This window comes from Oncorhynchus kisutch, linkage group LG17 (assembly GCF_002021735.2).
Source record: "Oncorhynchus kisutch isolate 150728-3 linkage group LG17, Okis_V2, whole genome shotgun sequence".
NCBI classification, from domain to species: domain Eukaryota; kingdom Metazoa; phylum Chordata; class Actinopteri; order Salmoniformes; family Salmonidae; genus Oncorhynchus; species Oncorhynchus kisutch.
The window spans coordinates 70,143,291-70,170,112 of NC_034190.2; the positions used below are offsets into that span (position 1 = coordinate 70,143,291).

The 26,822-nt window shown below is 49.0% G+C and overlaps 1 protein-coding gene across 1 annotated transcript in view; it reads left to right on the top strand.

Annotated features, from left to right (window-relative positions):
- The window catches only part of LOC109907047 (plexin-A2-like), a 414,465-nt gene that overhangs the window by 68,535 nt on the left and 319,108 nt on the right, over positions 1-26,822 (top strand). The window contains 1 exon segment of the mRNA XM_031793327.1: positions 4,272-4,454. Within this exon segment, the coding sequence (XP_031649187.1) occupies positions 4,272-4,454 (183 nt within the window).

Genomic DNA, 26,822 nt, shown 5'->3' on the forward strand with positions numbered 1-26,822 from the left:
CCTAGCCTTAGCCTTAACCCTTAGCCCTAGCATTAACCCTATCCTTAACCCTAGCCTTAGCCTGAACCCCTTGCCTTAGCCATAGCCTTAACCCTAGCCTTGTCCCCAACCTTAACCCTAGCCTTATCCCTAACCTTAACCCTAGCCTTATCCCTAACCTTAACCCAAGCTTTAACCCTTAACCCTAACCCAAGCCTTAACCCTAGCCTTAACCCAAACCTTAACCCTATCCTTAACCCTAGCCTTAGCCTTAACCCCAGCCTTATCCCTAACCTTAACCCTAGCCTTATCCCTAACCTTAGCCCTAGCCTATCCCTAACCTTAACCCTTAGCCATAACCTTAACCATAGCCCAAACCCTAAACCTAGCCTTAACCCTAACCTTAACCCTAACCCTAACCCTAGCCTTAACCCTAGCCTTAACCCTTAACCCTAACCTTAACCATAACCCTAACCTTGACCCTAACCCTAGCCTTAACTTAAAAAGCACATTTTGTTTTCATACATTTTTAGGATATACAGTTGAAGTCGGAAGTTTACATACATTTAGGTTGGAGTCATTAAAACTCGTTTTTCAACCACTCCACACATTTCTTGTTAACAAACTTTAGTTTTGGCAAGTCGGTTAGGACATCTACTTTGTGCATGACACAAGGCATTTTTTCAACAATTGTTTACAGACGGATTATTTCACTTATAATTCACTGTGTCACAATTCCAGTGGGTCAGAAGTTTACAAACACTAAGTTGACTATGCCTTTAAACAGCTTGGAAAATTACAGAAAATGATGTCATGGCTTTAGAAGCTTCTGATAGGCTAATTGACATAATTTGAGTCAATTGGAGGTGTACCTGTGGACGTATTTCAAGGCCTACCTTCAAACTCGGTGCCTCTTTGCTTGACATCATGGGAAAATCTAAATAAATCAGCCAAGACCTCAGAAAAAAAATTGGAGACCTCCACAAGTCTGGTTCCTCCTTGGGAGCAATTTCCAAACGCCTGAAGGTACCACGCTCATCTGTACAAACAATAGTACGCAAGTATAAACACCATGGGGCCACGCAGACGTCATACCGCTCAGGAAGGAGACACATTCTGTCTCTTACAGATGAATGTACTTTGGTGCGAAAAGTGCAATTCAATCCCAGAGCAATAGCAAAGGACCTTGTGAAGATGCTGGAGGTAACAGGTACTATATCCACAGTAAAATAAGTCCTATATCGACGCAAACCGAATGGCCACTCAGCAAGGAAGAAGCCACTGCTCCAAAACCTCCATAAAAAAGCCAGACTACAATTTACAACTGCACATGGGGACAAAGATCGTACTTTTTCCAGAAATGTCCTCTCGTCTGATGAAACAAAACTAGAAATGTTTGGCCATAATGACCATCGTTATGTTCGGAGGAAAAGGGGGACGCTTGCAAGCCGAAGAACACCATCCCAACCATGAAGCACGGGGGTGGCAGCATCATGTTGTTGGGGTGCTTTGCTGCAGGAGGAACTGGTGTACTTCACAAAATAGATGGCATCATGAGGTAGGGAAACATCTCAAGACATCAGTCAGGAAGTTAAAGCTTGTTCGCAAATGGGTCTTCTAAATGGACAATGACCGTAAGCATACTTCCAAAGTTGTGGCAAAATGTACAACAAAGTCAAGGTATAGGAGTGGCCATCACAAAGCCCTGACCTCAATCCTATAGAACATTTCTGGGCAGAACTGAAAAGGCATGTGTGAGCAAGGAAGCCTACAAACCTGACTCAGTTACACCTGCTCTGTTGGGAGGAATGGGCCAAAATTCACCCAACTTATTGTGAGAAGCTTGTGGAAGCCTAGCCAAAATGTTAAACATTTTAAAGGCAATGCTACCAAATACTAATTGAGTGTATGTATACTTCTGACCCACTGGAAACGAAAAGCTGAAATAAATCAATATCTCTATTATTATTCTGACATTTCACATTCTGAAAGTAAAGTGGTGATCCTAACTGACCTAAAACAGGGATTTCTTACTCGGACTAAATGTCAGGAATGGTGAAAAACTGAGTTTAAATGTATTTGGTTAAGGTGTATGTGAACTTCCGACCTCCAACTGTAGCTGTGGTAACTAGTGGAAACCCTGCCACGCACACTGTGGCCTTGGTCACCACCATAGACACAGCCCAGCCCCTCCCTCCTCTGATGTGATTTGATGTGGAGCTCCATTCCCAACCAAATGAAGGACAGTTTAAATGAGTCTGACGGCACCGTCGTGATTCTGCATAGTTTAGATTTCTGTTGAGAAGGAGATTTTATCAGACATTTTGGCAGGTCATTTTTCTCTTTGAGTGAGCAGTCCTCCAGCCTGATTCTCTAGTTGTTTCACTGTCCATTACATCAATAACCGTGTATGTTTTCCTGCAGTGTAGAGAAGCTCTGTATGGTAGAAGCCATACTTAGTAAGCAGACTCTCCTCCTCCTGCCCTGATGTGATCATATCCCTGTGTAATGAGGCAGGGTGAGTGCAAGGTGGGGCTCGTTCAAGCACAGCAAAGACATGTCTACCAAGTGGAACAGAAAGACAGCAAAATGTACGTCTGGCAGCCAGGGAGAATGATGCACTAGGATCCACTGTGTCTCGTTCTGTCTCTCTCCCTCTTTCTTCCCACAACTCCTGCTCTCTCTCTTTCTCCATCTATAACCTTTCTCTCTCCATCTATAACCTCTCTCTCCATCTATAACCTCTCTTTCTCCGTCTATACCCTCTCTCTTTCTCCATCTATAATCACTCCTTTTCTCCATCTATAACCTCTCTTCATCTATAATCTCTCTCTCTCCATTTGTAACCTCTCTCTCTCCATCTATAACCTCTCTCTCTCCATCTATAACCTCTCTTTCTCCATCTATAACCTCTCTTTCTCTATCTATAACTTCTCTTTCTCCATCTATAACTTCTCTCTTTCTCCATCTATAACTTCTCTTTCTCTATCTATAACTTCTCTTTCTCTATCTATAACTTCTCTTTCTCCATCTATAACCTCTCTTTCTCCATCTATAACCTCTCTTTCTCCATCTATAACCTCTCTTTCTCTATCTATAACTTCTCTTTCTCCATCTATAACTTCTCTCTTTCTCCATCTATAACTTCTCTTTCTCTATCTATAACTTCTCGTTCTCTATCTATAACTTCTCTTTCACTATCTATAACTTCTCTTTCTCTATCTATAACTTCTCTTTCTCTATCTATAACTTCTCTTTCTCTATCTATAACTTCTCTTTCTCCATCTATAAATTCTCTTTCTCTATCTATAACTTCTCTTTCTCCATCTATAACTTCTCTCTTTCTCCATCTATAACTTCTCTTTCTCTATCTATAACTTCTCTTTCTCCATCTATAACTTCTCTTTCTCCATCTATAACTTCTCTCTTTCTCCATCTATAACCTTTCTCCATCTATAACTTCTCTTTCTCCATCTATAACTTCTCTTTCTCCATCTATAACTTATCTTTCTCCATCTATAACTTATTTTTCTCCATCTATAACTTCTCTTTCTCCATCTAAAACTTCTCTTTCTCCATCTATAACTTCTCTTTCTCCATCTATAACCTCTTTCTCCATCTATAACTTATCTTTCTCCATCTATAACTTCTCTTTCTCCATCTATAACTTATCTTTCTCCATCTATAACTTCTCTTTCTCCATCTATAACTTCTCTTTCTCCATCTATAACTTCTCTTTCTCCATCTATAACTTCTCTTTCTCCATCTATAACCTCTTTCTCCATCTATAACTTCTCTTTCTCCATCTATAACTTCTCTTTCTCCATCTATAACTTCTCTTTCTCCATCTATAACCTCTTTCTCCATCTATAACTTCTCTTTCTCCATCTATAACTTCTCTTTCTCCATCTATAACTTCTCTTTCTCCATCTATAACCTCTTTCTCCATCTATAACTTCTCTCTTTCTCCATCTATAACCTCTCCATATTTAACTTATCTCTCCATCTATAACCTCTCTCCATTTATAATCTATCTTTCTCCATCTATAATCTCTCTTTCTCCATCTATAACCTCTCTCTCTCCATCTATAACCTCTCTCTTTCCAGCTATAACTTCTCTTTCTCCATCTATGACCTCTCTCCATTTATAACCTCTCTCCATCTATAATCTCTCTCTCTCCATCGATAACTTCTCTCTCTCCATCTATAGCTTCTCTCTCTCCATCTATAACTTCTCTTTATCTCTAACCTTGCTTTCTTTTCCATCTCTAACCTCTCTCTCTCTCTTCCAGCCGGTGCCCATCGATGACTCGTTCTGTGGTCTGGACATCAACCAGCCCCTTGGCGGCTCTCAGCTGGTGACGGGACACACCCTCTACACAGAGACACGGGACCGCATGACCTCTGTCACCTCCTACGTCTACAACGGATACTGCGTGGCTTTTGTCGGCACCAAGAGCGGACGCCTCAAAAAGGTCAGTTACCGTTACTAGCAGTTGTGGTCAGTTACCGTTACTAGCAGTTGTGGTCAGTTACCAGCAGTTATCGTCAGCCACTGCTTTTGTTTCTAAAATGCTGACTTACAGTACTTAAGCCCATCGCACCTTAGGGAGCATAGGCCAACGAAGACTCCTCTCCATCGCACTCTGTTCTGGGCAGTCTTCTCCAGCTCGTTTGGCTATTCTGGTGTCCCAGTTCAAGGTCCATTTAAAGAGAATCCAGCCACATCATCATTGTCGAAGCCATGGCCTCTAGAGACTGAGGAGTCTGTCCACTGACTGGCAGGGGCGTAGAGGGGCAGGGGTGTAGAGTGGCAGGGGTGTAGAGTGGCAGGGGCGTAGAGTGGCAGGGGCGTAGAGGGGCAGGGGCGTAGAGGGGCAGGGGCGTAGAGGGGCAGGGGCGTAGAGTGGCAGGGGCGTAGAGTGGCAGGGGCGTAGAGGGGCAGGGGCGTAGAGTGGCAGGGGCGTAGAGGGGCAGGGGCGTAGAGTGGCAGGGGCGTAGAGGGGCAGGGGTGTAGAGTGGCAGGGGCGTAGAGGGGCAGGGGCGTAGAGGGGCAGGGGTGTAGAGTGGCAGGGGTGTAGAGTGGCAGGGGCGTAGAGTGGCAGGGGCGTAGAGGGGCAGGGGCGTAGAGGGGCAGGGGCGTAGAGTGGCAGGGGCGTAGAGTGGCAGGGGCGTAGAGGGGCAGGGGCGTAGAGTGGCAGGGGCGTAGAGGGGCAGGGGCGTAGAGTGGCAGGGGTGTAGAGGGGCAGGGGTGTAGAGTGGCAGGGGTGTAGAGGGGCAGGGGTGTAGAGTGGCAGGGGTGTAGAGTGGCAGGGGTGTAGAGTGGCAGGGGCGTAGAGGGGCAGGGGCGTAGAGTGGCAGGGGTGTAGAGTGGCAGGGGCGTAGAGGGGCATGGGTGTAGAGGGGCAGGGGTGTAGAGGGGCAGGGGTGTAGAGTGGCAGGGGTGTAGAGTGGCAGGGGTGTAGAGTGGCAGGGGCGTAGAGGGGCAGGGGCGTAGAGTGGCAGGGGCGTAGAGGGGCAGGGGCGTAGAGTGGCAGGGGCGTAGAGGGGCATGGGCGTAGAGGGGCAGGGGCGTAGAGTGGCAGGGGCGTAGAGTGGCAGGGGCGTAGAGGGGCAGGGGCGTAGAGGGGCAGGGGTGTAGAGTGGCAGGGGCGTAGAGGGGCAGGGGTGTAGAGTGGCAGGGGCGTAGAGGGGCAGGGTTGTAGAGTGGCAGGGGTGTAGAGTGGCAGGGCGTAGGGGGGCAGGGGCGTAGAGGGGCAGGGGTGTAGAGTGGCAGGGCGTAGGGTGGCAGGGTTGTAGATTGGCAGGGCGTAGGGGGGCAGGGGTGTAGATTGGCAGGGGGCAGGGGTGTAGAGTGGCAGGGCGTAGGGGGGCAGGGGTGTAGATTTGCAGGGCGTAGGGGGGCAGTGGGTGTAGAGTGGCAGGGCTGTAGAGTGGCAGGGCCGTAGAGGGGCAGGGGCGCAGAGGGGCAGGGGTGTAGAGTGGCAGGGGCGTAGAGGGGCAGGGGCGTAGAGGGGCAGGGGAGTAGAGGGGCAGGGGTGTAGAGTGGCAGGGGTGTAGAGTGGCAGGGGCGTAGAGTGGCAGGGGCGTAGAGGGGCAGGGGCGTAGAGGGGCAGGGGCGTAGAGTGGCAGGGGCGTAGAGTGGCAGGGGCGTAGAGGGGCAGGGGCGTAGAGTGGCAGGGGCGTAGAGTGGCAGGGGCGTAGAGGGGCAGGGGCGTAGAGGGGCAGGGGCGTAGAGGGGCAGGGGCGTAGAGGGGCAGGGGCGTAGAGTGGCAGGGGCGTAGAGTGGCAGGGGCGTAGAGGGGCAGGGGCGTAGAGGGGCAGGGGCGTAGATGGGCAGGGGCGTAGAGTGGCAGGGGCGTAGAGTGGCAGGGGCGTAGAGGGGCAGGGGCGTAGAGGGGCAGGGGCGTAGAGGGGCGTAGAGGGGCAGGGGTGTAGAGTGGCAGGGGTGTAGAGTGGCAGGGGCGTAGAGGGGCAGGGGCGTAGAGTGGCAGGGGCGTAGAGGGGCAGGGTTGTAGAGTGGCAGGGGTGTAGAGAGGCAGGGCGTAGGGGGGCAGGGGCGTAGTGGGGCAGGGCGTAGGGGGGCAGGGGCGTAGAGGGGCAGGGGTGTAGAGTGGCAGGGCGTAGGGTGGCAGGGTTGTAGATTGGCAGGGCGTAGGGGGGCAGGGGTGTAGATTGGCAGGGGGCAGGGGTGTAGAGTGGCAGGGCGTAGGGGGGCAGGGGTGTAGATTGGCAGGGCGTAGGGGGGCAGTGGGTGTAGAGTGGCAGGGGTGTAGAGGGGCAGGGGCGTAGAGGGGCAGGGGCGTAGAGGGGCAGGGGCGTAGAGTGGCAGGGGCGTAGAGGGGCAGGGGCGTAGAGGGGCAGGGGCGTAGAGGGGCAGGGGCGTATAGATGCAGGGGCATAGAGGTTCAGGGGTGTAGAGTGGCATGGGTGTAGATTGGCAGGGGTGTAGAGGGGCAGGGGTGTAGAGTGGCAGGGGTGTAGAGTGGCAGGGTTGTAGAGTGGCAGGGGTGTAGAGTGGCAGGGCGTAGGGGGGCAGGGGCGTAGAGGGGCAGGGGTGTAGAGTGGCAGGGCGTAGGGTGGCAGGGTTGTAGATTGACAGGGCGTAGGGGGGCAGGGGTGTAGATTGGCAGGGGTGTAGAGTGGCAGGGGCGTAGAGGGGCAGGGCGTAGGGAGGCAGGGTTGTAGATTGGCAGGGCGTAGGGGGGCAGTGGGTGTAGATTGGCAGGGCGTAGGGGGGCAGGGTGTAAATTTGCAGGGCGTAGGGGGGCAGGGGTGTAGATTGGCAGGGTGTAGGGGGAAAGGGGTATAGATTGGCAGGGCGTAGGGGGGCAGGGCGTAGGGGGACAGGGGTCTAGATTGGCAGGGCGTAGGGGGGCAGTGGGTGTAGATTGGCAGGGCGTAGGGGGGCAGGGCGTAGGGGGGCAGGGGTGTAGATTGACAGGGCGTAGGGGGGGCAGGGGTCTAGATTGGCAGGGCATAGGTGGGCAGGGCGTAGGGGGGCAGGGGTGTAGATTGGCAGGGCGTAGGGGGGCAGGGGTGTAGATTGGCAGGGCGTAGGGGGGCAGGGGTGTAGATTGGCAGGGCGTAGGGGGGCAGGAGTGTAGATTGGCAGGGCGTAGGGGGGCAGGGGTGTCGTTCCTCTGTAGTGCTCATTATGTTACCCCTTGTGGAAGGAGCTCTGTTCATTGCGGCCGTGCTGAATAACCTCCACTGGCCCATTAATTTTAATAGGGACCTTTATTCCTGCAACCCAGAGAGAGGGGGAGGCTAGAGAGAGCAGGCCCACACAAAACCCAGCCTCTGTCTCTGCTGGAGCGGCCAGACAATGCTGTCGGTTAAAGCTCCCGTCTGGCATTTGAGAAACAGCAGAATTGTTTTGAATGATAAGGACATTTGAATAGATTGTTAGATCCAGACTGTAGCTTTAAGGGCCGACAGTCCTCTTATCATGGCATATTTCACCCCACCGCCACCAAAACAAGCAGTTTATAGAGCACCTAGTGGATCAGGTGCCTATTATACATGGGAAGATTATAATGATGTTGCAGAAATGGGAGCGTGTTGCGTGGTGGAGAGTAAGCTACTTCATCATATGGTTAACCTGGCATTACACAGTCAGCACTGGTAACAGTTGAGTGATGTATGTGTGGTCTAGAAGGGCTCCCTGTGTTGGGCTGCTGTCGAGGCTGCCTTGCTGCATGTCAATGATGTTGATGGTGGTTTGTGAGGTGAGTTTTTCATGTACATTGTTATGTAAAGCTCTTTGAGCATCTGGAAAAGTGCCTTACTGTATCAATCCAATCAATTGCCATTGGTCATGGTGGTACTATGCGTCATGGATCCTCCTAGTGTATGGAAGCAGATTGTGGGATTTGTCAGCTGCGCCTTGGCTCCTCCCCCCTGGGAACTGTCACAGCTTGAGTGACAGTGTGGGCCTCTCTCACATGGGCCGGAGCAGGACAGATCCAGTCCTCCTAAAAACACCAGCTGTCACTCCTAGAGAGAGGATTAGAGGGAAGGTGAGCGAGAGATGGAGAGAGAGGGAGGAAGAAAGAGGTAGGGGTGGAGAGTGGGGGAAGGAGAGAGAGAGATGGAGATTGAGGGAGGGAGGAAGAGGTAGGGGTGGAGAGTGGGGGAAGGAGAGAGAGAGATGGAGAGAGAGGGAGGGAGGGAGGAAGAGGTAGGGGTGGAGAGTGGGGGAAGGAGAGAGAGAGATGGAGAGAGAGGGAGGAAGAAAGAGGTAGGGGTGGAGAGTGGGGGAAGGAGAGAGAGGGAGGGAGGAAGAGGTAGGGGTGGAGAGTGGGGGAAGGAGAGAGAGAGATGGAGAGAGAGGGAGGAAGAAAGAGGTAGGGGTGGAGAGTGGGGGAAGGAGAGAGAGAGATGGAGAGAGAGGGCAGAAGAAAGAGGTAGGGGTGGAGAGTGGGGGAAGGTGAGAGAGAGATGGAGAGAGGTAGGAAGAAAGAGGTAGGGGTGGAGAGTGGGGGAAGGAGAGAGAGAGATGGAGAGAGAGGGCAGAAGAAAGAGGTAGTGGTGGTAAGTGGGGGAAGGAGAGAGAGAGATGGAGAGAGAGGAAGGGAGGGAGGAAGAAAGAGGTAGGGGTGGAGATTGGGGGAAGGAGAGCGCGAGATGGAGAGAGAGGGAGGAAGAAAGAGGCAGGGGTGGAGATTGGGGGAAGGAGAGAGAGAGATGGAGAGAGAGGGAGGAAGAAAGAGGCAGGGGTGGAGATTGGGGGAAGGAGAGCGCGAGAACGATAGCGGGATAGAGAGAGAAAATAACAGTTGTGTTGGTAAGAGCATCTTTCTACCTGTTTCTGCTCGCCCTCTGTTTCCCTAGCCCCTAGAGACAACACCAATGGACCGGCTGGGTTATTTTGGTTTCTTCACCTATTTATTCATAATTGAATCTGTGCCCCAATAAGGATGTGAAATTGAAGAAGACTCATTCGGCGTAATCCCCCTTGTTTGAGATACTTAATCATTTAGACCTTTTGTTCCACATGGTTAAATTGAGTTAGACAGTAGAACACGGTTCTCTCCACTCTGGTGTGTACAGTAATGTGCACAGTTTCCTTTCCATATCCCTGCTGCATTCCTCACATAGAGAATGTGTCTTCTCTTCACATAATATCTCTGCCTTCATTTATGACAATGTCTTGCTAAGCAAACCATCATGGCTGCCTGGTGCTGGTGCCACCATATCCTCTCTCACAGCCACAGCATGGGGGACGAATTAACCAGGATATTGGGAGGCACACCGAGAGACGCCGCTCCTCGGTCCACTGCCCCGCTGGCTGGCTGACTGGCTGACTGACTGGCTAGGAGAGAAAAGCCCAGAAGCCTGTGTGTTGAGCCGTGGAGCCTGACCCATACATGACAAAGAGATAGGGGAAGGAGGGGAGAGGATGAGGCTGCTTGGTAGCGTGTTTGTTTAGGGGGTTACTGTAACTCCATCCCTGTGTGTCATGCATGCTAGTCCCTGCCCCAGTCCCTGTTTTCTCCCACTGCAGCCCCAGTCCCTGTTTTCTCCCACTGCAGCCCCAGTCCCTGTTTTCTCCCACTGCAGCCCCAGTCCCTGTTTTCTCCCACTGCAGCCCCAGTCCCTGTTTTCTCCCACTGCAGCCCTAGTCCCTGTTTTCTCCCACTATAGCCCCAGTCCCTGTTTTCTCCCACTACAGCCCCAGTCCCTGTTTTCTCCCACTGCAGCCCCAGTCCCTGTTTTCTCCCACTGTAGCCCCAGTCCCTGTTTTCTCCCACTGCAGCCCCAGTCCCTGTTTTCTCCCACTGCAGCCCCAGTCCCTGTTTTCTCCCACTACAGCCCCAGTCCCTGTTTTCTCCCACTGCAGCCCCAGTCCCTGTTTTCTCCCACTGCAGCCCCAGTCCCTGTTTTGTCCCACTGCAGCCCCAGTCCCTGTTTTCTCCCACTGCAGCCCCAGTCCCTGTTTTCTCCCACTGCAGCCCCAGTCCCTGTTTTCTCCCACTGCAGCCCCAGTCCCTGTTTTCCCCACTACAGCCCCAGTCCCTGTGTTCTCAAACTACAGCCCCAGACCCTGTTTTCTCCCACTGCAGCAGGCTGATAAGCTGGTGCTAGGCAGGTCATGGGGACCAGTGGAGAGGACCAGGCTAGGGCAGGGCATCACAGCAGGACAGGGCTATAGGCTTGCAGGATGTTATGCTTGGTAGGTGCAGTGGCAGTGACACGGCGTAGCAGCACTGGAGCCTCATCCTCATGTAAGGAAGCTGCACTCTGCCTGCCTCCCCCTCCTCCATTCCCCCAGAGCAGAGAGAGACAGAGAGAAGGGAGAGGGGAGGAAGAGGAAAATACTGTTGAAATGTGAATTTAGTGCAGCTGAAGGAAGGGACCAGGAACCAGGACTAGTCTGTACCGCTGCCTGTAATTGGATTGGCTCCTTTCCCAAAGAACCCCCTCCCCTTACTCACTCACTCACTCACTCCCTCACTCTCACACTCACGCACGCACGCACGCACACACACACACACGCGCACGCGCGCACACACACACACACACACACACACACACACACACACACACACACACACACACACACACACACACACACACACACACACACACACACACACACACACCTTCTTCTCCCGCTTCCCCATTCAATCCAAGCTCCTCTCGCTCTCTCTCTGTTTCTCTGTTTCTCTCCCTTCAGCCTAGTTCCTGCTGTTTTTCTAGCTATTTCCTGGGCAGGGGTGGAGCAAGGCGAAGGGAAGCCAGCTAATGCTGGTGGATTATGGGTTGTGCTGCTGTTTTGGTAACAGGCATGTTTTAGTAGGGGGGTTGATGGAGGGACAGGGGTTAAAGGGTAGGCGAACAGAGAGGTGAGGATAATATGTAGAGCTGGAGAGGAACATACAGTATGGGCACATTAGACTGCTGTCTTTCATACAGCTGGCTGTGTGTTTTAGGTGTGTGTGAGTGCGTGTGTGTGTGTCTGGGGGGGGGGGGCAATCAATACCTAGCACCTCCATCTAATTCTTAAAACAGCTCTGAATTACAGAGTAACAGGCTTTAAAATCCCCCCTGAATTTACTTCTATTGGTGTCCTGTTAAAATATTATCCAATGGTCTATTGGAAATTGCCAAACATAGCTGATTTTTTTTAACCTTTATTTAACTAGGCAAGTCAGTTAAAAAGAAATTCTTATTTTCAATGACGGCCTAGGAATAGTGGGTTAACTGCCTTGTTCAGGGGCAGAATGACAGATTTGTACCTTGTCAGCTCGGGGATTCAAACTTGCAACCTTATGCTTACTAGCCCAACGCTCTAACCACTAGGCTACCCTGCCGCCCCACAATGGATAGCAGCTAACTTTCCCCCAGAGACCTACATCAAGCTTCAGGGCTCTCTGGGTCAGAATCTGAGAAAGATTGCCATTTTTCAAATACATCTAGATGATTCTGGGTCTATATTACCTAAGAGTAGCATCATCTAAATGTGATGCTATGTGAGTGAGAAGGTGTCACGCCTTGGTCATAGTATTTTGTGTTTTCGTTATATATTTGGTCAGGCCAGGGTGTGACATGGGTTTATGTGTTGTGTTTCGTATTGGGGTTTTATAGGATTGGGATTGCTATGATTAGGGGTGTGTCTAGTTAGGTTTGGGCTGCCTGAGGCGGTTCTCGATCAGAGTCAGGTGTTTCTTGTTGTCTCTGATTGGGAACCGTATTTAGGTAGCCTGAGTTTCGCTTTGTATTTCGTGGGTGATTGTTCCTGTCTCTGTGTAGTGTTCACCAGATAGGCTGTAATAAGTTTCACGTTCCGTTTGTTGTTTTTGTATTTATTTAGTTATTTCATGTATCGTCACTTTTTCTTCATTAAAGAACATGAGTAACCACCACGCTGCATTTCAGTCCGACTCTCTTTCAACAAACGAAGAACGCCGTTACAGAATCACCCACCACATACGGACCGAGCGGCGTGGTAACAGGCAGGAAAAGCGAAAGGAGGACGTTATGGACAGCAATGGCATGGAGTATATGACGTGGGAAGAAATCGACAGGTGGGCCGCCTGGGATTCGCTAGATCAGTGCGAAGAAGGCTATAGGCGAATGGAGTTGGAGAAACAGACACGGCGGCGCAGAGCGAAACCCGAGAGTCACCCCAAGAAATGTATTGGGGGGGGCTCAGAGGGAGAGTGGCTGAGTCAGGAGATGGACCTGAGCCAACTCTCCTTGTTTATCGTGAGGAGCCAAGGAGGAGACCAGAACCAGAGCCGGTGTTAGAGGTGAGCGAAGCAGAGACTTTGAAGGAGTTAATGGGGAAAGTGGAGTGGAGAGTAATGAGGGAGTTGCTAGCTTGGTGCTATAGATACCATATTCGTCCGACGGATCGTGTCGGGGATTTGATGGCACCTGAGTTAGCGCTCCATACTCGTCCTGATGTGCGTGTTAGTCGGCTGGTGAAGTTGGTGCCAGCCTCACACTCCAGTCCTCTGGTAGCAGCTCCCCGCACCAGGCTTCCTGTGCGTGTCCTCGCTCCAGTATCACCAGTGCCAGCACCACGCATCAGGCCTACAGTGCGCCTCGCCTCTCCTGCGCTGTCGGAGTCTCCCGCCTCTCCAGCGCTGTCGGAGCCTTTCTCCTCTCCTGCGCTACTGGAGTCTCCTGTCTGTTCAGCACAGCCAGAGCCTTCCTTCCCTCCTGCGCTGTCGGAGTCTCCCGCCTGTTCAGCACAGCCAGAGCCTTCCTTCCCTCCTGCGCTGTCTGAGTCTCCCGCCTGTTTAGCGCAGCCAGAGCCTTTCTCCTCTCCTGCGCTACCGGAGCCTCCTGCCTGCATGAAGCAGCCTGAGCTGCCAGTCTGCAAGGAGCTGTCAGCCTGCATGGAGCAGTCAGAGCTGTCAGTCTGCAAGGAGCTGTCAGTCTGCAGGGAGCTGTCAGTCTGTAAGGAGCTGCCAGTCTGCAGGGTGCTGTCAGCCTGCATGGAGCAGTCAGAGCTGTCAGTCTGCATGAAGCAGCCAGAGCTGTCAGTCTGCAAAGAGCTGCCAGTCTGCAGGGTGCTGTCAGCCTGCATGGAGCAGTCAGAGCTGTCAGTCTGCATGAAGCAGCCAGAGCTGTCAGTCTGTAAGGAGCTGCCAGTCTGCAGGGTGCTGTCAGCCTGCATGGAGCAGTCAGAGCTGTCAGTCTGCATGAAGCAGCCAGAGCTGTCAGTCTGCAAAGAGCTGCCAGTCTGCAAGGAGCTGTCAGTCTGCAAGGAGCTGTCAGCCTGCATGGAGCAGTCAGAGCTGTCAGTCTGCAAGGAGCTGCCAGTCTACAAGGAGCTGCCAGTCTGCAAGGAGCTGTCAGCCTGCATAGAGCAGTCAGAGCTGCCAGTCTGCAAGGAGCTGCCAGTCTGCAGGGAGCTGTCAGTCTGCAAGGAGCTGTCAGTCTGCATGGAGCAGTCAGAGCTGTCAGTCTACATGAAGCAGCCAGAGCTGCCAGTCTGCAAAGAGCTGCCAGTCTGCAAGGAGCTGTCAGCCTGCATGGAGCAGTCAGAGCTGTCAGTCTGCATAGAGCAGCTAGATCCGCCAGTCAGCCATGATCTTCTAGATCTGCCAGTCAACCAGATTCTTCCAGATCAGCCTGTCAACCAGAATCTTCCAGATCTGCTAGTCAACCAGAATCTTCCAGATCTGCTAGTCAACCAGAATCTTCCAGATCTGCTAGTCAACCAGAATCTTCCAGATCTGCTAGTCAACCTGAATCTTCCAGATCCGCCAGCCAGCCAGGATCTACCGGAGCCTACTACCTACCTGAGCTTCATCTCAGTACTGGGCTTCCTCTCAGTACTGGGCTTCCTCTCAGTACTGGCCTTCCTCTCAGTACTGGGCTTCCCCTCAGTTCCGGGCTTCCCCTCAGTTCCGGGCTTCCCCTCAGTTCCGGGCTTCCCCTCAGTTCCGGGCTGTCCCTCAGTCCCGAGCTGCCTCAGTCCCGAGCTGCCCCTCAGACCCGAGCTGCCCCTCAGTCCCGAGCTGCCCCTCAGTCCCGAGCTGCCCCTCAGTCTTGAGATGCCCCTCAGTCACAAGCTGCTCCTCAGTTCTGTGGGGTTCTGGGTGAGGACTATTAGGCCATGGTCGGCGGCGAGGGTGGATTATCCCAGGACGCGAAGGGGAGGAACTATGACATTTATGGAGTGGGGTCCACGTCCCGAGCCGGAGCCGCCACCATGGACAGACGCCCACCCGGACCCTCCCTATGGTTTTGAGGTGCGTCCGGGAGTCCGCACCTTGGGGGGGGGGGGGGGGTTCTGTCACGCCTTGGTCATAGTATTTTGTGTTTTCGTTATATATTTGGTCAGGCCAGGGTGTGACATGGGTTTATGTGTTGTGTTTCGTATTGGGGTTTTATAGGATTGGGATTGCTATGATTAGAGCCCATATTCTCCACAAGGGGAATAGTCTTGGTGGGAAGAGAGAGGTGACTGCATTAAGTGTGAGGTGAGTGTAGCCTGGGGGGGGCTGCTAACTCCCTTTGATATAGCCAGGCAGGAATGGAAGCAGAGGAACATGTAGAAAGAAGGGATGATAAAAGAGAGAAGAAATAGAACCGTTATAGGATGAACGGAGTGCTTAAAGAGCCCCCAGCAGAACTCTCTCTCTGATCAAATCCAGAACTGAGGAGAGAGAGATGAAGGGAGGAGCTGGGAATACTGTCAATGAACGTTGGTTCCACATCCCTGCTCCTTACTACTGAGTCAGGGGTTAAGGAGTATTGAGCCTGAGACCAAAGGGATGTATTCCCACGTGGGATTATCATAGGCCTGTAGCTCCTTCACTCATCATGTTGAAGCTGGCAGGACACACAGCGTGGGCTTTGTGTAATAATCCACAACCCACCTTTCAGAAACACATCTCCTATGTGATAGATGTGAGTGATGCTCCAGGCCAGTATGTGCAGAAGGCCCTGCCTCTAGAGCTGGAGAACAGAGCAGTCCAACCCTGGTTACAGTACAGTATGTCCTGCTGCATTTGGCCTCATTGATTCTTTTCATCTCTTTGGTGGATAATAAACATTTGGTTTGGATGGGTTTGTGGAACCGGGGACAGGGACATGAAAGGCTGGTTCAGGTGTGTCCCTCCCGACCCCATCTGGGTTTTAAGTGTGGGTCTTTAATTGGACAAATGTATCCTTTGTTCCGTTAAACTAACTAGGCCTGCCTGCCCTGAGGACACCCAGCCCACAGACCTGGTCACTGGTCACTGACAGAGGCCTGAAGGTGTGGAGGCTGTAGAAAGGGGAAAACATGGAGCTCCATGGGTGGGAGTAAGCTGAACTCTCAGGCCCAGAGAGACGGCAGGCAGGTGGGTAGGGAGTGTAGGCCAAGAGGCCTGGAGGTCCAGGCCGTAAGCTGAACTCTCAGGCCCAGAGGGACGGCAGGCAGGTGGGTAGGGAGTGTAGGCCAAGAGGCCTGGAGGTCCAGGCCGTAAGCTGAACTCTCAGGCCCAGAGAGACGGCAGGCAGGTGGGTAGGGAGTGTAGGCCAAGAGGCCTGGAGGTCCAGGCCGTAAGCTGAACTCTCAGGCCCAGAGAGACGGCAGGCAGGTGGGTAGGGAGTGTAGGCCAAGAGGCCTGGAGGTCCAGGCCGTAAGCTGAACTCTCAGGCCCAGAGAGACGGCAGGCAGGTGGGTAGGGAGTGTAGGCCAAGAGGCCTGGAGGTCCAGGCCGTAAGCTGAACTCTCAGGCCCAGAGAGACGCCAGGCAGGTGGGTAGGGAGTGTAGGCCAAGAGGCCTGGAGGTCCAGGCCGTAAGCTGAACTCTCAGGCCCAGAGAGACGCCAGGCAGGTGGGTAGGGAGTGTAGGCCAAGAGGCCTGGAGGTCCAGGCCGTAAGCTGAACTCTCAGGCCCAGAGAGACGGCAGGCAGGTGGGTAGGGAGTGTAGGCCAAGAGGCCTGGAGGTCCAGGCCGTAAGCTGAACTCTCAGACCCAGAAAGAGGGCAGGCGGGCAGGGAGTGTAAGCCAAGAGGTCTGGAGGTCTGTAGGTCCTGGGAGTAAGGAGACTGTTCAGATTACTCCCACCCATAGAGCTCCATGTTTTTCCCTCTGCACAGCCTAAGTCCACACCTCTAGGCCTACACTCCCTGCCCGCCTGCATAGATCAGGTGTCCTAACAGGGAGCAACAGGGAGCGTAATCTTCATGATCCTGGCTGGAGTGTAAATATTGCACTTTAAATTGTGCCTTCCTGTATTATACTGATGCTAAAATGTTTATTATATTCTACAGTGTCATTTACTATGTGTTCGTATTCTTATCTTTTGTTTATTATTGTTGTTGCGTTATCGAGAAGGAACCTGTGAGTAAGCATTTCGTTGGACGTTGTATATCATGTGTATCCCGTAGATACAACTAATAAAACCTGAAACTTGTATGTGTGTTCCATGTCCGCCTCAGCCCAGGGCAGGGTTTGAAACTGCGACCAAAACAGTTGCATTTGTGACCATTTGACTCGGCAGTGCAACACACGTTTAATTGGTCGCAAGAGTGCCAGTGGAAAATGCTTAGCTGGTTATGTTTTTGGTTCACAATTAGCTTTTTTATCATCATGATTAATTCAAACAGTAATGTGCAATTGACCAAAAAATAACCATAAGACAGTCCTACACCTGTGTCTGACTCTTTATTTACATCACTTTCTCTATATAAATCACTTTGGCTTCAGTCTCTCCCTCACCCCTCCCCGATTGGAGTAACCCTGAAAAAAATCACTTTTTCTCAAAAGTGCCAAAATGAAGCAGACTATTGAGACTTTTTTAGGAAGCGAACTGTGTCCCCAGGCCCATCACCTGCTGTGCCCCCAGAAGAGGAAATAGATTGGAAACCGTGTCAGTCGGGGCCCGCAAGAAGTGAGGAGTTGGAGGAGGAGGATTCACAGGCACAACCATTGAAAAATAAATAGGCATGAAAGAATTCCAGTAGTTGAGATGCAAAAACAAGGCAATGTACTGCATTTACTGTAAAGTGTGTGGACCCTCCAATTCCAAATTCGCAACTGCATCAACACAATTCAAACTCAAAACGTTGAAGTCTCACATCGACAGTAGGAAGAAGAAGAAGTGTAGGGGCCGGATGCATATCCCGTAGCGCTGCCCACCTTCCGTCAGCCTGTCAGCACCAAGATGCAGCCTCCCGCTCAAGTGACAAATCTGAAATGATAACAAAGTTCAATACAGTTTATAATATAGGCAGAGAGGAAATGCCATTGACCAAATGAATTATTCAGAAGAAGAACAGATTGGCTGTAAATCCAACATACGCCAACGACAAGCATTGTGCACAATTTATTGGCGGACTCTCAGACATTCTCAAGCAAAATACTGGTGCCAAATTCACTTCAGCCCCATACCTGTCGTTCATGATGACAGTGATACCAACATCTCCACGAAATAATGAAATAGTGTATTGCGGCATCGTTTGCGGGTCTAGAGCACTGCATCACAGTGCTAGCTGTACCACCAGAGACCCTGGGTTCGCACCCAGGCTCTGTCGCAGCCGACCAGGTGGTCCTTCGGGCGATGGACAATTGGCCTATCATCATCCGGGTTAGGGAGGGCTTGGCCGGTAGGGGTATCCTTGTCTCCTCACGCTCTAGCGACTCCTGTGGCAGGCTGGGCGCAGTGCTTACTAACCAGGTGCACGGTGTTTCCTCCGACACATTGGTGCGGCTGGCTTCCGGGTTGGATGCGCGCTGTTTTAATAAGCAGTGCAGCTTGGTTGTGTATCGAAGGATGCATGGCTTTCGACCTTTGTCTCTCCCGAAGCCGTATGGGAGTTCTAGCGATGACACAAGACAGTAACTACTAACAATTGGATACCACAAAAATGGGGTAAAATAATCATTTTAAAAAAGGGAGACCTTCCAACACCCTAATTGGCCATGTTCAGTGTGCCCATGCACAAGGTAATGGATATATATACAGTGCCTTCGGAAAGTATTCAGACCCCTTGACTTTTTCCACATTTTGTTACCTTACAGCCTTATTCTACAATGTATTCAACAACAACAACAAAATCCTCAGCAATCTAAACACAATACCCCATAATGACAAAGTGAAACGGGTTTAAGAATTTTTTGAAAACATAATAAATTTAAAAACAGAAATATCTTTGCTATGAGACCTGAAATTGAGCTCAGCTGCATCCTGTTTCCATTGATAATCCTTGAGATGCTTCCACACCTTGATTGGAGTCCACCTGTGGTAAATTAAATCGATTAGACATGATTTGGAAAGGCACACACCTGTCTATCTATATAAGGTCCCATAGTTGACAGTGCATGTCAGAGCAAAAACCAAGCCATGAGGTCAAAGGAATTGTCTGTAGAGCTCCGAGACAGGATTGTGTCGAGGCACAGATCTGGGGAAGGGTACCAAAACATTTCTGCAGCATTGAAGGTCCCCAAAAACACAGTGGCCTCCATAATTCTTAAATGGAATAAGTTTTGAACCACCAAGACTATTCCTAGAGCTGGCTGCCTGGCCAAACTGAGCAATCGAGGGAGAAGGGCCTTGGTCAGGGAGGTGACCAAGAACCCGATGGTCACTCTGACAGAGCTCTAGAGTTCCGTCTGTGGAGATGGGAGAACCTTCCAGAAGGACAACCATCTCTGCAGTCCTCCATCAATCAGGCCTTTATGGTAGAGTGGCCAGACGGAAGCCACTCCTCCGTAAAAGGCACATGACAGCCCTCTTGGAGTTTGCCAAAAGGCACCTAAAGACTCACAGACCATGAGAAACAAGATTCTCTGGTCTGATGAAACCAAGATTGAACTCTCTGGCCTGAATGCCAAGCGTCACGTCTGGTGATGGGTGTAAATTAATGAGGACGAAAAACAATTTAATACATTTTGGAATAAAGCTGTAACGTAACAAATTGTGGAAAAAGTAAATGGGTCTGAATACTTTCCAAAGGCACTGTGTATATTTAAAGGTGCAATATGCAGAAATCTCTCCGCCATTTCCTGGTTGCTAAAATTCTAATAGTTCACCTAATTTCAGTTTATGTAACAAAACAAGCAGTCATTGTGTAGATAATCATTGTATCATCTAAACCGCTGTGAAATATATTTTTCAGAACCAAAAATATAGTATTTTCAGCTGTTTGAAGCCGGTGTACAAAATCAAACGTAAAAGACGCAAAAACTCAACTTAAGAACGGGAAGCATAGAAATAGCACAAATAAAACAGATCTATCCCTTCTTAGGCTTGCTTCCATTGAAAATGACAGGTCTATAATTCGTTGGGTCGGCTAAAAGTAACATATTGCAGATTTAATTATATAGGCTAAAATGAAGTATTGTTGTACAGTGCAATGATAGACTGTTAAAGCAGGAAAGCTAAACAAAAAATTGGTGCGACCAAATGATGTGCTGGTGCCATCAACTGAAACAGTTGGTAGCACCAGTGCCACCAGTGGAAAAAAAAGGTTAGTGTACTGCTGGGCCCTGAGCCTGGTGAATAGAGGTGACCTGCTGCTGGCCTGATGTTTGTCCACAATTAGCTAAACAGATCTGTTGTTTCTCTCCTCTTTCTCCTCTCCTACTCTCTGACCTTGCTCTCTGTTCATCTGTTCCTCTGTTCTCTCTATATGCTGTGACTCCCCTCCGCTGTCACCTTAGTAAGTATACACTGAGGAGAAGAGAGGACAGGGAGGGGAGAAGGAGGGAGGGAGTGAGAGGCAGAAGGAGGGCGAGAGGGAGAGAAAGAGAGTGAGAGAACAAGAGAGGGAGAGATAAAGAGAGAGAGAGAGAGAGAGAGAGAGAGAGAGAGAGATCCGTTCATGTGCCAGGGGCTGCTGCAGCCAAACCAGCATGGTGGATGGTGTCCTTAGCAACAGCTGAGGCCCATGGCAACGGTCTGAATAGAGCACCCCCCCCCCCCCCCCCCGGGGGAACTATGCCTAGTTCTGAGCCCAGCAGGAGAGGTCCTACGGCAACCTGTCAATACACATACAACTCACACACACACACTTATTCCAGTGCATACTGTACTGTTTTTTACCAACTAGTTCTGGATTTTACGTTGAGCGTTTATATCTGATTTGAACTGACTTGAAATAGACATGTTCAGCTGAAAACCCTGGCAGTGCCATAATTGCTAACATGTATATTTTCAATGATCATAATAATTCCTATCTTCCACTCTGAATGTCCTTCATAATGACAGTTGCATTGCTTTGTTTCATATTGAATGGTGTGGTTCCATTCATCCCTGCAAAACCAATAATAACCTTCTTTTGTTAAATCATTGGCATTGATTGGTAGTATGTTTTTGAACCTTTTGACACATATGTTATAAATATGAATAACAGCTGTTACAGTGTGATTTCTTTTTGCACATGGCAATTTAGAATTTGATTTTTGCCGCTTTTCTCTGCACCCCTCACTGCATCAAGACCTAATTTTCTGCTTTATATTTAGCTTTATAAAACTGTATTTAATAACCACTCAATCTCAAATCAAATTTTATTTGTCACATACACATGGTTAGCAGATGTTAATGCGAGTGTAGCGAAATGCTTGTGCTTCTAGTTCCGACAATGCAGTAATAACGAACAAGTAATCAAACTAACAATTCCAAAACTACTGTCTTATACATAGTGTAAGGGGATAAAGAATATGTACATAAGGATATATGAATGAGTGATGGTACAGAGCAGCATAGGCAAGATACAGTAGATGATATCGAGTACAGTATAACATATGAGATGAGTATGTAAACAAAGTGGCATAGTTAAAGTGGCTAGTGATACATGTATTACATAAGGATGCAGTCGATGATATAGAGTACAGTATATACGTATGCATATGAGATGAATAATGTAGGGTAAGTAACATTATATAAGGTAGCATTGTTTAAAGTGGCTAGTGATATATTTACATCATTTCCCATCAATTCCCATTAATAAAGTGGCTGGAGTTGAGTCAGTGTCATTGACAGTGTGTTGGCAGCAGCCACTCAATGTTAGTGGTGGCTGTTTAACAGTCTGATGGCCTTGAGATAGAAGCTGTTTTTCAGTCTCTCGGTCCCAGCTTTGATGCACCTGTACTGAGCTCACCTTCTGGATGACAGCGGGGTGAACAGGCAGTGGCTCGGGTGGTTGATGTCCATGATGATCTTTATGGCCTTCCTGTAGCATCGGGTGGTGTAGGTGTCCTGGAGGGCAGGTAGTTTGCCCCCGGTTATGCGTTGTGCAGACCTCACTACCCTCTGGAGAGCCTTACCGTTGAGGGCGGTGCAGTTGCCATACCAGGCGGTGATACAGCCCGCCAGGATGCTCTCGATTGTGCATCTGTAGAAGTTTGTGAGTGCTTTTGGTGACAAGCCGAATTTCTTCAGCCTCCTGAGGTTGAAGAGGCGCTGCTGCGCCTTCTTCACGATGCTGTCTGTGTGAGTGGACCAATTCAGTTTGTCTGTGATGTGTATGCCGAGGAACTTAAAACTTGCTACCCTCTCCACTACTGTTCCATCGATGTGGATAGGGGGGTGTTCCCTCTGCTGTTTCCTGAAGTCCACAATCATCTCCTTAGTTTTGTTGACGTTGAGTGTGAGGTTATTTTCTTATCCTTTCTGCCTATAGTTGTAGCAGGGAGTATCTATGGTATTATTGATCATTATATAATAATAATGATCATCTATACTACATGTATTATTATCTGAAAGAGGCTTTGGTGTGAGCCTGTCTGAGTGTGAGACAGGGCTGGAAACCTGAGCTGCTAAGTCCAGTGTGTTTGATACAGTAGTGGCGAACAAACAAAGTGAAAGTGTGGTATGTGCATATATTATATATGCCAACCATGGCTAAGGGAAATGCTGGTATCCTGAATATTTTGTGTTCATTTATCCTCCCCTGGAAATACTGGGCTACAGAGGTTTTATCATCATGTCAATGTATTATCACCACTGGACATGTTGCCTACAGATGCCTGCCTCGTCCCCAAGTAAGGAAGATGTTTCTGGCTTGGATAGGTTTGAACCTGGTTGGGTGGAGGAGAGTGACAACAGGGTGGATAAAGTAATATAAGCAACAAAGTCAGATAGTTTGTGTGGATGATCATATTGAATGGTGTCTGTGTGTAATCAGCTATATATTGTGTGCAGAGACCGTGGCATGAGTGAGGCGAGGTTGTAGATATAATGGGTTATCGTAAACTATGGCGCTATACAGTATTATCTAGGTTTATGCTTTGGCTTCATCTACAGGATGAATGTTGGTGGACCTGTTATCGATCTCCTTCCAAAACGTGGTTACATTTGGATAAGATGGCACTGAAGAACATGGTTTGACGTTTTACATTCTCCCAACCAATTGTGCTATATCATATTGTTTTTTGCATTTTGTGTAACTTAGTTTTTAAAAAACGTATTGTGTACATGATGTTGCTGCTACCGTCTCTTATGACCTGAAAATGACTTCTGGACATCAGAAAAGTGATTACTCATTGCAGACTGTAAGAAATGTTTTCCTCTAGAAGTCAGACGAGAAGGATATCTGGAACAGGCCCAGATCCACGCCTTTTGGGTGAAGAAAAGACGCCAGGAAAAGGGGCCGCAGATCGGGCAGCCTTCTGAGAATCCGTAGGCGAGCGAATAAACTCCCACTGCCATCCGTTCTCCTTGCTAACGTGCAATCATTGGAAAATAAAATGGATGACCTACGATTAAGATTATCCGACCAACAGGACATTAAAAACTAACATTATATGTTTCACCGAGACGTGGCTGAACGAAGAACCGTCAATATAGAGCTAGCGGGATTTTCCATGCACCGGCAGAACAGAGACGCTACCTCTGGTAAGATGAGGGGTGGGGGTGTGTGTCTATTTGTCAATAACAGCTGGTGCGCGATGTCTAATATTAAAGACGTCTCGAGGTATTGCTTGTCTGAGGTAGAGTACCTTAGCTGTAGACCACACTATCTACCAAGAGAGTTCTCATCTGTATTATTCTTCGCCGTCTATTTACAGTACTACCACAGAACGAAGCTGGCACTAAGACCGCTCTCAACCAACTCTATAAGGCTATGAGCAAAGAAGAAAATGCTCACCCAGAAGCGTCCCTCCTAGTGGCCCGGGACATTAATGCAGGCAAACTTAAATCAGTTTTCACACATTTTTACCAGCATGTCACATGTGCAACCAGGGGAAAAAAATCCTAGACCACCTTTACTCCACACACAGAGACACATACAAAGCTCTCCCCCTCCCTCCATTTGGCAAATCTGACCATAATTCTATCCTCCTGATTCCTTCGTACAAGCAAAAACTAAAGCAGAAAGTACCAGTGACTTTCTCAATACGGAAGTGGTCAGATGATGCGGATGCTACACTACAGGACTGTTTTGCTAGCACAGACTGGAATATGTTCCAAGATTCATCCAATGGCATTGAGGAGTACACCACCAATAAGTGTATCGATGACGTTGTCCCCACAGTGATTGCATGTACATATCCCAGCCAGAAGCCATTGATTACAGGCAACTTCGGCATCAAGCTAAAGGCTAGAGCTGCCACTTTCAAGGAGCGGGAGACTAATCCGGACGCGTATAAGATGTCCCGCTATGCCCTCGGACGAATCATCAAACAAGCAAAGCGTCAATACAGGATTAAGATTGAAACCTACTACACCAGTTCTGACGCTCGTCAGATCTGGCAGGGCTTGAAAACTATTACGGATTACAAAGGGAAATCAAGACGCAAGGAGCCCAGCGACGCGAGCCTACTAGTCGAGCTAAATGCCTTTTATGCTCGTTTCAAGGCAAGCAACACTGAAGCATGCACGAGAACATCAACTGTTCTGGATGATAATGCTCTCGGTAGCCGATGTGAACAAAACCTTTAAACAAGTCAACATTCACAAAGGGCCAGATGGATTACCAGGACGTGTACTCAAAGCATGCGTGGACCAACTGTCAAGTGTCTTCACTGACATTTTCAACCTCTCCCTGACCGAGTCTGTAATACCTACATGTTTCAAGCAGACCACCATAGAACCTGTGCCCAAGGAAGCGAAGGTAACCTGCCTAAATGATTTCCGCCCCGTGGCACTCACATCAACAGCATCTTCCCGGACACCCTAGACCCACTCCAGTTTGCATACTGCACCAACAGATCCACAAATAACGCAATCTCAATCACCCTCCTCTGCAAGTGAATCCTGGACTTCCTGACGGGCCGCCCCCAGGTGGTAAGTGTAGGCAACAACACATCTGCCACGCTGATTCTTAACACTGGGGCCCCTCAGGGGTGTACTTAGTCCCCTCCTAAATTCCCTGTTCACCCACGACTGCATGGCCAAACACGACTCCAACACCATTATTACATTTGCTGATGACACATCAGTGGTAGGCCTGATCACAGACAACAATGAGACGGTCTATAGGGAGGAGGTCAGAGAACTGGCAGTGTGGTGCCGTGCCAGGACAACAACCTGAGCAAGACAAAGGAGCTGATTGTGGACTACAGGAAAAGGCGGGCCGAACAGGCGGGGCTGTAGTGAAGCGTGTAGAGAGTTTCAAGTTTCTTGGTGTCCACATCACCAATGATCTATCATGGTCCAAACATACCTAAACAGTCTTGAAGAGGGCACGACAAAACCTTTTCCCCCTCAGGAGACTGAAAACATTTGGCATGGGTCCCCAGATCCTCAAAAGGTTCTACAGCTCCACCATCGAGAACATCCTAACCAGTTGCATCACCGCCTGGTATGGAAACTGCTCTGTATCTGACCGTAAGGCGCTACAGAGGGTAGTGCGAACGGCCCAGTACATCACAGGGGCCAAACTTCCTGCCATCCAGGACCTATATAATAGGCTGTGTCAGAGGAAAGCCCATAAAATTGTCAGAGACTCCAGTCACCCAAGTTATAGACTTCTCTCTGCTACTGCACGGCAAGCGGTACCAGAGCGCCATGTCTAGGACCAAAAGGCTCCTCAACAGCTTCTACCCCCAAGCCATAAGACTGCTGAACAATGCTGCTACCCGCTGTTTGTTTGTTGTCTATGCTTAGTCACTTCTTGAACTGCACTGTTGTTTAAGGGCTTGTAAGTATGTTTTTCACGGTAAAGTTTACAATTGTTGTATTTGGCGCATGTGACAAATTAAGTTTGATTTGATCTTTGATAAACTTAAAGTATTACTGACTACAAATCCTCCTAAAATGATTTCACCCAAATCTGGCAACCCTTTTTAATTTCCGCGCTATGGCTAGGCTAGGCAGTAGGCTTGTATTTGAGATGATAGCACTTTATTTGCTTTGTGATTTGTCAAAAATGTAAAACATTTTTTTCCCCACCTTTATTTAACCAGGTAGGCTAGTTGAGAACACCTTTATTTAACCAGGTAGGCTAGTTGAGAACACCTTTATTTAACCAGGTAGGCTAGTTGAGAACACCTTTATTTAACCAGGTAGGCTAGTTGAGAACACCTTTATTTAACCAGGTAGGCTAGTTGAGAACACCTTTATTTAACCAGGTAGGCTAGTTGAGAACAAGTTCTCCTTTCCAACTGCGACCTGGCCAAGATAAAGCAAATCTGTTCGACACATACAACAACCCAGTTACACATGGAATAAAACAATAAAATAAAATGGAATATGGAATAAACATGGAATAAAATGACTTGTCAAGTCATGAGCCCCGGTTCATGTATACACTGTAAAAAGCACATTGAAGATTTGTAATATGCTGACATCTGATCAAACCAAGTAGATCGTATTCGGCGATGCGCGCAGCCATCTTTGACTTTGACTTTGTTTATTTGTGATTTATAGGGAATGGCATTCTGGGATTAGGGAGTTTTCACTCATCAAACATAAACAAACATGGCTTTTCGAAAAAGTATTGCATTTCTCCCTTGTGGTCACCATAGATGTGGTATATTGTAAACAAGTCTAGCTGTTAGGTCGCTAACTTATGTTTCGTTTTTTTGTCAGCACTACCTGTTATTTAGACTGGTTTATGGAATGAGTTTGGCTGTGGATGTGTTCTGTGTGATGCTTGAATGATGAAGTTTGCATTTATCTTTTACAATAAAAGGTGAAATTGAAGAATAATGTTGAAGAGCATTATTTTCCATCAGTACAAAACATTGTGTATGAAACAGGCAGGGAGCAGGTGTAGACTAACACCTGACGGGTCCTTTTCCAACAATGCAGTTAACATAAACCTAAAAAATGTATAAAAAATAGAGAAAGTAACATGAGGTATAAACACACAGTGAATAAGAAATAACAATAATGATTAAATGTAACATGGCTGTATGCAGGGATTGTGTGACAAGAGACTTCTACAGTTAATCAATAGCCATCTTAAATGTGTGTATCCTCAGTCAGTACGAGGTCTG